This window comes from Martes martes (genome assembly GCF_963455335.1).
Source record: "Martes martes genome assembly, chromosome: 5".
Taxonomy (NCBI): Eukaryota; Metazoa; Chordata; class Mammalia; order Carnivora; family Mustelidae; genus Martes; species Martes martes.
The window spans coordinates 17948100-17960529 of NC_137892.1; the positions used below are offsets into that span (position 1 = coordinate 17948100).

A 12430-nucleotide genomic window follows, 5' to 3' on the forward strand; every position below is an offset into this window, starting at 1 on the left:
TCTTTCAGTGTTACCCCTTCTTAGCCATGAAGAGAAGGAATGATAATACCAAACATTTATAGAATTACATGCCTGACACTATTCTAAGTGCTTTATTTGCCTTAACTCATTAAATCCTCACATTACCTAGATGTGGATGGGTATCTTAGGATGTAATATTATTGAGAAATTAAGAGAGAGGAATGTCAGTTGACTTGCCCAAGATCACATGGCAAGGGCAGGCTGGAACCAGGATTTAACCTCCACTATGCTTCTTTCAGTTCACTTCCATTCAATATTAACTTCACTCTCTATCCCAATGAATAGTCATGACAACCTCTGATAAACCCTCCTTTTTGAGCAGAAGCCTAAAAATGGGCCAAAATTTTATATATTAAGCCAGTTCAGACATCTACCAAATTCAGATTGGATTCCACACTAGGTGAAATCTTCCCAGGTAAATAGAGTAAGGTGATGGTGGTGACAGAAATGATGCAGGGATGGGGGGTTGCTCTTGTGAGGACTGAATGATTCCCACAGCGGTGATAACCAGGTCGTGACACTTCTAGTGGTGGACAGTGAGGTTTCAAATTTTATTTGAAAAAAATTTTTTGATAAAAAAACATTTTTATTACATACATGCCCAGCAAGGAGAAAAATCTAGGGCTAGGGTCTGGAGTGGTTTCCAATTAGGAGAATTTCCATACAATCTATATAGTTTGGGTTAACTGTATAAACAGTGAGACCATAGACAGTTGGTTGGTTTCCTTAATGCTGATGCTCAAATTTAGTTGCCTTTGACTAACATGGGAAATAACTTTGGCGAAGAACAGAACATAGCAGGTACTTTATTTTTATTTTTTATTATTTTTAAAAAAGATTTTATTTATTTATTTGACAGAGATCATGAGTAGGGAGAGAGGCATGCAGAGGGAGAGGGAGAAGCAGGCCCCCCGCTGAGCAGAGAGCCCAATGTGGGGCTCAATCCCAGGACCCCGAGATCATGACTTGAGCCAAAGACAGAGGCCCAACCCACTGAGCCACCCAGGCGCCTCAGCAGGTACTTTATGTGAGCAAATTTCTGCATAGCAAACATAATCTAACAGGCACTACTTCCCATGACAGGCCCACCATAAGCATGTGCATATGAAGAGCATGGAACCTCTTGGTGTTTGGTACTTAAAATAGTCAGGTTTGCTTTTTCCATTCAACAATTTCTCAATCCCAGTAAAATGGCCCTTGAGTCCACCCCCTGTATCCTTTTTTGGATATAAATGATTTGGGCAATTGCTGAGGATAGATATAAGGACAGAGCTTTACAGGACACAAGACTGGCCTTGGATCCTGGTACCACTACACAATACTTTTCAGAGAACAACTAAACACACACTCTCCAATTATATTTCCCCAAAAGGAACATCCCAAAGGATGTTCTATTCTCTGACTCCAAGTGTGCCTCTTCGAGTCCATGTACTGAGAAGTGAGAACTGAAGGAACAGGGGAAAACCAAGAGGCCTTGGAAAAATGATGCCAACGTTAAGTGATAAGGGGATGTCAGAATGAGACTGTATGTCACACTGTGCAATCTTTTCTTCCATCTTTGGATCCCAGCTCATTTAATAAATGAGAAGAAGTAGGACATATTTGGAAATTTGCTGAGATGTGGGTTCAAAATGATCTAGTCAGCTCATTTACCTCAAGGAACTTCGAACTAACAAAAGTGGAAATACCGAACTGATTGAGAATTCTAAAGAATACAGTGTGAGGAGAGGACCCCAGATATCCTGACTTTCTCCAAGAAGGAGCCTGCTGAGACCTCAGCCTTCAGATGGCGGCATCTTTCAGAACTTTCTTCAGGATGGTCTTGGTGTCCTCAGCGACGTTGTCAAGGAGGCGCGACTGATTCCACCCTCTAAGGGAGTAGAAACCGATATTACGTATAAGTGGGATTCTGTTCAGAACCGAATATAAGCAAGTGCCTGTATTACAATTTGTCCATGATAATACCCAGTCCCTGCTGAGGACAGTGTGTAGATCCCGAGACTTCATAATGGCCTTGTACTCCTCCACAGGTTTTTCCATACTCTGGGCCACCTCCTGGAGAGACTTATCATCCACACCAAAGAATGAGTGGCAGGCATTCAAAAACTCCTCATGATCATCTGCATTCTGGATGCCGAAGCTGTCCTGGAAAGACTCTGAGCCTGTTTGCCTCCCAAAAGTGATTGCTTTGTCATTAATGATCTTCCCATAGGTGTCATACAGCTTCTGTTGGCACTCATGGTACCTGATGTCAGACACTTCTCTGCGCAAGCTATTCCTAAGCTTTGGGAAGTCATACAAGAAGGGGTCAAAGTTGGAGACCAGAAATATGCTGGGTACATTTACTCCCTCATTCTGGAGAGCTACCCGGATATTCTCCTGGATATCGTGCAGGAGTTGTTCCTTTGAGACTATACGTGTACTGAGGTCTCTGTCCAGCTTGGTCCAGACAACGTAGAACCTCTTTCCCCATTCCTGGATGATTTTGGCAAGCTTCACAAGATTCATGCTGAACTGTTCAGATGCAATGATGATGAAGAATTTATAGTTGCTAGACTGGATTTCCTCCAGGTAGGTCTCCAGGCTTTGGGTGGCAACCCCCATGCCAGGCAGGTCCCATAGCTCCACATTGGGCATGTGGGAGGAAAAGTAGAGAGTGGGTATCTGGGTGGTTCTCACCACACCTGTGGGAGCTGAGTCCTCCTCCTCCTGCCCAATTCCCCGCAGTGCATTGATGAAGGAGGACATGCCATTGCCAGAGTCCCCAGTCACTGCAATTCTCACTGAGTCAGTGGATACCATATTCAAGGCCTCCTTGACCGCAGAGACCATCTCCGGCAACTTCCATTCTTCAGAAGCTTTTTCTGTGTTCTTGACATCCGATATAGATACGATGCTCCAATCTTCCTGGTGTGACCCAGCAGAGGTGAAAGTTGTAGGTGATGGGGTGTGAAGGGACGGGGAGGGCTGCATGATGTTCCTGATCAGTGGAGTAACCTGCAGAAATAGGAAAAGCAGGGGAGTTGGGAAGACCAGGCACACAGGGTGGTAGAGGAATCATCACATTTGATATCCCAGACTGAGGGTGTCATAGCCACACCTAACTCACTGTAGGCCTTTTGGATGAGAAACAACAAGCCTCTGCGAAAATGTTTGATAGTGTCTCAAAAATCTAAACATATTATTCAGTTACAGAAAACAAGGAAATCCTCCCATTTGTGACCATATGGATGGACTTTGAAAGCTTCATGCTAAATAAAATAAATCAGACAGACAAATACTGCATGATCTAACTAATGTGTGGAATCTAAAAATAAAATAAAAGAAAATAAATTCATAGAAAAAGACAGCAGACTTGGGGAGAAGTGGAGGAAGTGGGTGAAAAGTGGGGGAGAGTGGAGGAAGTGTTCAAAAGGTACAAGATTTCAGTTGTAAGATAAGTAAGTACTAGGGATGTAATGTACAACACGGTGACTATGCATATCACCATGATACAATTTATAGGAACGTTGTTAAGGGAATACATCTAAATGTAGAATGTTTTCTCTTTCCTTTTTATCATATTTTTATGAGATGATGGATGTTAGCTGAACCTACTGTGGTAATCATTTCATAATATATGTAAATCAGATCATCATGATGTATGCCTGAAACTTATATAGTGGTGTTTGTCCATAATATTTCCATAAAACTGATAAAATAATTTAAACAGAGTCACCAAATGGCCCAGCGATTCCATTGCTAGGTATATACCCGTGAGCGGTGACGACATACATCTATGTAAAACCTGTGTGCAAATGTTCATAGCAGTATTATCTGTAATAGCCCTCAGGTAGAATTAACACAGTTGTCCAACAGATAAACGAAAGTCATCTATCCATACCAGAGATCAGGACTGAGCATGAAAAATAAATGAAGTACTGATACCATCCACAACATAGATGAACCCTAAAACATTACTCTCAGTGAAAGCAGACAGCCTCTTGGACCATGTATTCTATGATTCTATTCACATGAAATGTCCAGAAAAGGCAAATCCTTAGGCACAGAAAATATATGGGGGTATTTCCTTTTTCTGAAGGGCAAATGGTAGGAGGGAAAAGAGAGGTAGTCAAGAGGTATGGGATATCTTTTGGATAATGAAAATGTTCTAAATTTGATTATGATGGCATTATAACTTTGTGAATATATTAAAAGCTACTGAAAACTTTAAAGGGCTGCAAATTGCAGAATGTATCAATTATATCCCCAAATCAGGAGATGTGCACACGTTAGGGACTCAGAGGAGACTGCTAAGGAATGCTCTGCAGTTCTGGTGCCAGTAGACAGCTCCTAAGCAGGTCACAGATATGAATGGACTTGAGCAGAAGAGTGTCATGAGGGTCTCTGTGTCAGGTGCACTTAAGTCCTCCTCCACCCCAACTGGGTGAGCAGGATGTCCCCCTGGGGATGTCTGCAGGGCACAAGTAAGCTTATGACAACACTGAATATCCTTCAATCCTGAGGACCCACACATCTTCACTGCATATATCTTCAGAGTCCAGAATAATTTAAAATTTTTTGATAACAGTGAAAAGTACATCTTCTTTCCTCTCAAGACATTTTCCACATCGTTCCCCGCTAATTGCATACCTGGGGAATCTCTGTCCCTCATTCGCTTCAACATCTAAGTTACACAAACTTTCCAAATAATAACCTACTGATTTTTAAGTCAATACTTAGGTTTGTACATGACTGTTTATCTTGTCACTGTTGTGATCAGCATTTTAGGTATTTAAGTTCTCTTGTGAACATTCTCTTGTAAATTGTGCCCTGAGGTAAAATCTGCAAGCATTTTATAAGGCAGGATTGGGAAAGAGAATTGGTTGGGATTATCTAGGGGATTCTCCTCCTGGGGGCTACACACAAAGTGCTGGCTGGTGGGCTTTCATAGTCCCACAGGTTATGAGTCTTTGCTGTGATAATTTCCCCTAAAAAATCTACAGTTTCATACTAACAGCATTTTTCATATAGCTAGAACAAACAATCCTAAAATTTGTATGAAGCCACAAAAGACCGCAAATAGGGAAAGAAAACTTGAGAAAAAGAAAACAAAGCTGGAGGCATCATGATTCCAGACTTCAAGTTAGATTACATAGCTGTAGTGATCAAAACAGAATGGCACTTATCTCATATATTTATGTGTTTTTATGAGTATGTTTATAAAACCATTTTTTAAAAAGATTTTATTCATTTACTTGACAGACAGAGGTCACAAGTAGGCAGAGAGGCAGGCAGAGAGAGAGTAGGAGAAGCAGGCTCCCTGCTGAGCAGAGAGCCCGACGTGGGGCTCAATCCCAGGACCCTGAGATCATGACCTGAGCCGAAGGCAGAGGCTTTAACCCACTGAGCCACCCAGGCGCCCTAAAACCATTTTTTAAGTAAACATCTTTCATTAAAATGTAAGTGTAATAAAAACAAACAAAGCAAAACAAGACAAAAAACACCTATATGGTACTAGTGCAAAAATAGACACATAGATCAATGGAACTGAAGAAAGCATCCAGAACTAAACTCAGAATTATATGGTCAATGAAACCTCAAGAAACAGGGAAGAATATCCAATGGAAAAAAAAGACAGTCTCCAACAAATGGTGTTGGGAAAACTGGACAGCAACATGCAGAAATAAATTTCTTACAGCATACACAGAAATAAATCCAAAGTGAATTAATTATCTAAATGTGAGACCTAAAACCATAAACATCTGAGAAGAGAACATAGGCAGTAACTTCTTTGACATCACTTTGACATCACAACTTCTTTCTTGATATGAATCCAGAAAGGAAGGGAAACGAAAGCAAAAATAAACGATGGGGACAACGTGAAAATAATACACTTTTGCAGAATGAAGGAAACAACAAAACTAAAGGTAACATACAGAATGGGAGAAAATATTGGTAAAGACATATTGATAAAGGGCTAGTATCCAAAATATATAAAAAAAACTTATACAACTCAACACTCAAACGCCAAATAATCCAATTGAAAAATGGTCAGAAGACATAGATAGGCCTTTTTCCAAAGACGACATCCAGATGGCCAAGAGACATATGAAATGATGCTCATCACCACTTATCACTAGGGAAATGCAAACTGAAACTATAATGAGATATTACCTTACACCTTTCAGAATGGCTGAAATCAACAACACAAGAAACAACAGACATTGGAGAGCATGTGGAGAAAGGGGAAACCTCTTGCACTCTTGGTGGGAATGCAAACGGGTACAGCTACTCTGGAAAACAGTATGGAGGTTCCTCAAAAGTTAAAAATACAGCTAATCTATGACCCAGCAACTGTACTACTAGGTGTCTACTTAGAATACAAAAAACTAGTTCAAAGGGGTACATGCACCCTGAAGTATACAGCAGCATTATCAATCATAGCCAAACTACAGAAAGAGCCCATGTGTCCATGGACTGATGAATGGATAAAGAAGATGTGGTGTATGAATACAATAGAATATTACTCAGCCACAAAAATGAAGTATTTTCATTTGCAATGACATGGTTTGAGCTAGAGAGTATTATGCTAAAGCAAAATAAGCCAGAGAAAGACAAATACCATATGATTTCACTCATGTGTGGAATTTAAGAAACAAAACAAACAAGCAAAGTGAAGCAAAAAGACGGAGAGAGGCAAAAGAAGAAACAGACTCTTAAGTATGAAGAACAAACTGATGGTTAGCAGTGGGGAGCGGGGTAGGAGGATGGGTTAAACAGAGGATAGGTATTGGGAAGTGCACTTGTGTGAATACTGACTGATACACGAAGTACTGAATCCTTACACTGTACACCTGAAACTAATATTACACTGTAGCTAACTAACTGGAATTTAAGTAAAAACTTTAAAAAAGCTACTGTCTTTATGTGCACAAATGCAAGTTTTAAAACATATTATAATTCAAGACTGCCTCTTTGCTGAAGAGTTTCCCTATGAGCCCCATGAGGCCTTCTGTTCCATGAGGGCTTCCCTTCCAGGCCCATCTGTGGGGTCTCCTGATGCTGCTGGGAGGCCAGTCCTCACACTCAATCAGAAGGCCCAAAGCCCATCTGTGGGAGAAATTTCTCATTGGCCTACAGGTCCTGTGGTGTAGTTTCTTGCTCTCCTCCTCCACCAAACCCACCCCACTTGCATCTTCACTGATGGGTCTGAAGAAGACTTTCCTGTGATTCTTCTTACTCCCTCCAACTCTTACCACAGTGTAGGAACGTCCTGTTTCTGTGAGTCTGTCTGAGCTGGGTCTTTTGCATGGCATTTCTTGATTAATCTTCCCCAAGCTCTATTAGGTAAGTGATATTATTCCTACTTACAGATGAAGGTATTTCCCAGATGTGGTCTGTGAGCATCTCACAGATAAGAAATAAGCTCGACAGTCTGGAAAACAGTATGGAGCTTCCTCAAAAAGTTAAAAATAGAACTACCCTATGACCCAGCAATTGCACTACTAGGTATTTACCCAAAGGATACAAACAGTGATTTGAAGGGACACATGTACCCCAATGTTTATAGCAGCAATGTCTACAATAGTCAAACTGTGGAAAGAATCCAGATGTCCACTGACAGATGAATGGATAAAGAAGATGTGGTGTGTCTATATATTCAAAGGGATATTACTCAGCTATCACAAACGAAATCTTTCCATTTGCCATGATGTGGATGGAATTAGAGGGTATTATGCTAAGCAAAGTAAGTCAATCAGAGGAAGACAATTATCATAATTTCACTCATATGTGGAATTTAAGAAATAAAACAGAAGAACATAAGGGGAGGGAAGGAAAAATAAAACAAGATGAAATCAGAAAGGGAGACAAATCATGAGACTCTTAACCATAGGAAACAAACTGAGGGTTGCTCAAGGGGAGGGGGAGGGATGGGGTAACTGGGTGATAGACATTAAGTAGGGCACCTGATATAATGAGCACTGGGTTATGATGAGTTATGTAAGACTGATGAATCACTGAACTCTACCTCTGAAACTAATAATACACTATACGTTAATTAATTGAATTTAAATAAAATCAAATAAAAAAAAGAGAGGGAGGCAAACCATAAGGGACTCTTAACTATAGGGAACAAACTGAGGGTTGCTGGAGGGTGGTGAGTTGGGGGGATGGGCTAAATGTGTGATGGGCATTAAGGAAGGCATTTGTTTGGATGAGCACTGGATTTTATATGCAACTGATCAATCACTAATTTCCACCCCTGTAACTAATTATACATTATATATTAATGAAATTAAATTTAAATAAATAAAAAGAAGAAACAAGCTTGAGATTACAAAGCAATGATGGAGGATCCCAGATTTACTCCAATAATGTCATTTTCTGTTTCTATCTGGATAGGAGGAGAGGGTGATCCTAGTTAATGCTGAATATCCAGCCCCAGGGGCTGAGGGATGGCTGGATGATGAGATGCTACTCCTGGGGATGTGGGTCCACTTATTGCTATCAATTGCCACTTAACTGTCCCTAGATGCACCCTTCTTAATTTGGGGAGAGAATGGAAATCACAGTCCTCTCTCAGCTCCCATCCTCACAACACATTAAGGAAAACTCATTACTTTGCAAATATGAGGAAAAAATCCTACAATGTGTCATCACATCTTAGAAACTGTTGCAGGGAACTTGACTGCCCCCCCACCCTTGGGAGACAGGTGCATAATGAAATGATCAGGAGATGCTGCACGTTCAGACGGAGGGAATCTCATGAAATATGATGTAATCACCATCCCATATGCCTGGGGTCCAGAATCCCTTGAGACCTGTGCCCACAAAGTCTTCAGGGTCCACCACCAGGAGGCCCTGTGACAAATTTGAGGTGCAACAGGTCAGCAAGGATGGTGCCTCCTCCTGCGGGAGTGGAGGTGTCCTGAGCTCGGTGAGGGGGTGAATGACATGGTGGGGGAACATGCATGGACAAAGCCGGCTAAAAGCCAGAAAGATGGAGCTCTGGTCTGGGTCAGGCTGGAGGAACACTCTGGAGTGAGAATCCCTAAGAGTAGCCTCCTCTTACCCTTATACTCAAAGGCCTCTTTAAGACCTCTCTTGACCTTTCCTAACTAGCCCAAGTTCTTGTTTATGGGGGAACACAGAGGTTTCCGAAGGTCTTGCCAGCCATCCTGGCTCCAGGGAGACAATCTTCTGGGTGAGCTCCAGGCTCACTGACTTGGTTGTATGAAGGGGTTTCTTCTGCTCCTGAGCATGCTATGTATTCTGGTTGCCTATAAGTTTGCCTCTAGTATGGGATGGGGAAGGCTGGATGTCCTAATCAGTGGTCCCATGGGACCCAGGCTAGCTAGGACATAGGAACTGAACTAGAACAAAGGATTCGAGAGCCCTTGAATCCTTTTCCTGGTTTGTCTAAATCCCATCACAACCTCCACATGTACCCATCTCACCTTGACTTTCTGTGTGTTAGATCAATTGAAAAAAAAAAAAAAAGCAAAAACAAACCAACTCTGTCTCTTCAAGAGATGAAAGTCCCAGAAAATATTGTGTCATCCCATGTTAGACGCCTGATATCATAAAAATACACATATACAGGTCTTGGCACTTATAGTAAATAATTCTTTAGACTCTCTGGTGCCCTTAGTGCCCGGCAGGTATGGGACATATTTCTGTTAGATGAATGAAGCACCAATGCATCATTGCATATCCTTCACTCCTTAGTTGATAGATAAATTAACTTTTCTTCCTAAATCTGTCATCTGAAATGTTGAAGCCAGCTCTGCCACAGCCCTTTGGAAAGCAAGTAGGGGCTGATGAAGAGTCTGAGCTCCCCACCCCAGGGTGGCTAAGGGAGGTAAGCACAAACTTAAAATCTTCTGGATCATTTCTGTGACTATGTCTGACTCAACCATGTACTTTGCAAAGGTCTCTTCACCTGAGCACCTGTGCTGGGCCCTACTGGAGGGGGGTGACTGAAGCCCTACAGCACAAGCCACAGCTCCCTGTTTCCCACCTCCTCTTATCTAGTCCCTGCCTTGCTCATGGTGCTAGATAACCCTGCACGTGGGACCCTCTCAGGGTCCTTTAAGACAGCAGTATGCCCATGTGACACTGCCAGGCCAGGCTGGGACAAGGGTAAATCCACGAGAGGTTGCAGGTCTTCTAGGAATAGTCAGTGTGCAAGTGCTGGCGTGTGTGTGTGTGTGTGTGTGTGTGTGTGTGTGTGTGTATGAGTCTCCAGGACACCAAGGCTCAGAGCACTAAACCAGAAGTTGAGGAGATGCCATCAGAAATGAGCCTGGAAAGCAAGTGGCCCCCAGGCTCACTTTTTTGCAGGTCATACCATGTTATACCTCTGATCTTCCCTATCTGGAGAGGGTTTGAGGGTCCTTGAATAAAGAAACATATACTTTTATGGAGGGAGCCCAAGGAGCAGATTTCAGCTGGAGAGGGCAGTTGTGCTTGCAAGGAGAATCAGACTCTGTGAGCAGATCTTTCAAAGTCTTCTGAAGGACACCATCAGTAAAAGACGCATTTCACAAAGAAACTAAGTACCCATGCAGCACACATGCACTCGCACACATGCATACACCTGACGAAAGACTTTACCAACAATTTCCCTACATTCCGTTTTGACCTATTGCATCTGTTCCAATGGGTAACTTTTTTGAACTCTTGTTATACTGCACCAAATAGATTTCATGATCTAAGAAGCAGAATGAAAAACACTCATTAGTGCATTTCCCATGCAGGATCCTATAGAGTTCATGTCATGCCCAATGATCTGGAGCTATGAAGCAGGGATCAGCCTTGGCTCAGACAAGAAATCTGAGGCATCAAGGACTTTTGTGACTTTGAACTCACTGTGGATCAAGCCCCACATTTCCCCCCATTTTATCATCATAGGGAAAGGGTGAGGGGAAAAATCAACATACTGCTTTATTCTAGGAAAGTGTAATAAACATCTGCATCATCAGTGGGCATGAAACACAAAAGGACCCGGTCTGGGAAAACGTATTTCAAGAGTCCACCTCATTGAGATAAAGGATGGAGGTGGTGTCCAGCAATAGGGACAGTTTCTCCTATGCAGATACACATGTCCACTGTTACACATTGTCTAAGGTCTGTTAGACCCCTTGTCCCCGAAACCCCACCCCCACTCCCTAATCCACCGGAGGTTCAGCTGGACTTTCCAATTCCAGGTTACCCCAGAAATTGCCACTGTCCCATGTTCTACTTAGACTCTAAGAGACTAAGAATGGCAAATGCTGCTGTCCTTTTCCAAGCATGGTCCCATCAGAAGATCACCTCCCCCCACCCCACAACTGCCAAGAATATGGAGATGAGAGGTCCACTGTCTCCACAGTAGAAGGTAGAATTGGTTTGGTGCAAACAAAGTACAGGGTTCTGAGTTTTGCCTCTGAAGAATGTCAGAGGGGGGCCCTGTTGTGAATACTCACTGAAAGGGATAAGCCAGTCCCCAAGCTCCTCTGCCCTGGTGTCAGGCTCTGCCTTTCATGTCTTCGCTCCTGCAGGGTCATTAGCTACATTGGGTTTTACCCCCTCTCACCCCTCTCACTGACCTGCTCCAGGAAGCACAGGGTGGCTGTGATCAGGCAGATGGTCCTGCCAGCAAGTTAGCCCCCAGGGAATGGGTCGAGCTCTCAGGCAGAGATGCTTACCTCTGAGATCCCCCACAACAGGTCCCAGGCTCAGATTGCTCCAGAAGGAACGAAGGGAGTTGTGCTGGGTTGAGGTTGTCCTAGAAAGAGTCCAGACAGAAGGGGCAGTGGGGAGAGGAACCAGGAAAGAGAAGGCAATCTTGCAGAGTTTTCTGCCCAGTCCTTTCAGCCTCAGAACTGAAGGATTTCTGAGTAAAGCAGGGGGCACAGTTCCGGGGGGAGGGAAATCAGACAGGCTGCTTTCAGTTTCTATTCCTGGAAACTACTCCAGTTCTCAAAACAGGCTTGAACTAGTTCCACCTTCAGCATTCTGGAGGGTGGGGGCTTTTTGGCGTTTGCCCGTGGCTTATGCAGGGTAATTTGAGCACTTTCAGCCCAGAGGCTCTGAGAGCCGCATACCTAAGAATCTTACTCTGATGCCAGTGTCCAGACCAGTGAGAAGTCCATATTCAACCCCCTTGAGACTGGCCGCTCAGATGGGTGCAGACACTGCCTGTGAAGTTACTCCTTAGGGTTGCCCAACGTGCTCAGCTCAGGGGCTAACTCCCTTCCGCCCGCAGAGATCAGACTGTAGAAGTGACATCCATGGTGGATTTCTCTTCCTGCCCCCAGCTGTGACCTTCCCTGGTGTCAATACACCTGCCCCAGCCAAGTGAGGGTCTGAGTTCAACACAGGTCACGAATGACTTGGTGAGTGTAAAAGCTGCGTAAACTCTCAGGGATTGTTCCATCCTCAT

At 43.2% G+C, this 12430-nt stretch overlaps 1 protein-coding gene across 1 annotated transcript; it reads right to left on the reverse strand.

The window, feature by feature from the left end:
* Positions 1-555: 555 nt before the first annotated feature.
* Positions 556-11871, reverse strand: LOC308343827 (immunity-related GTPase family M protein-like). The gene is made up of 2 exons (XM_080805008.1): positions 11694-11871; positions 556-3018 (listed from the first exon to the last, which is right to left on the reverse strand). The coding sequence occupies exon 2, from the start codon at positions 2992-2994 to the stop codon at positions 1804-1806; it is 1191 nt and encodes a 396-aa protein (XP_080661134.1). The 5' UTR covers positions 2995-3018; positions 11694-11871; the 3' UTR covers positions 556-1803.
* Positions 11872-12430: the final 559 nt, after the last annotated feature.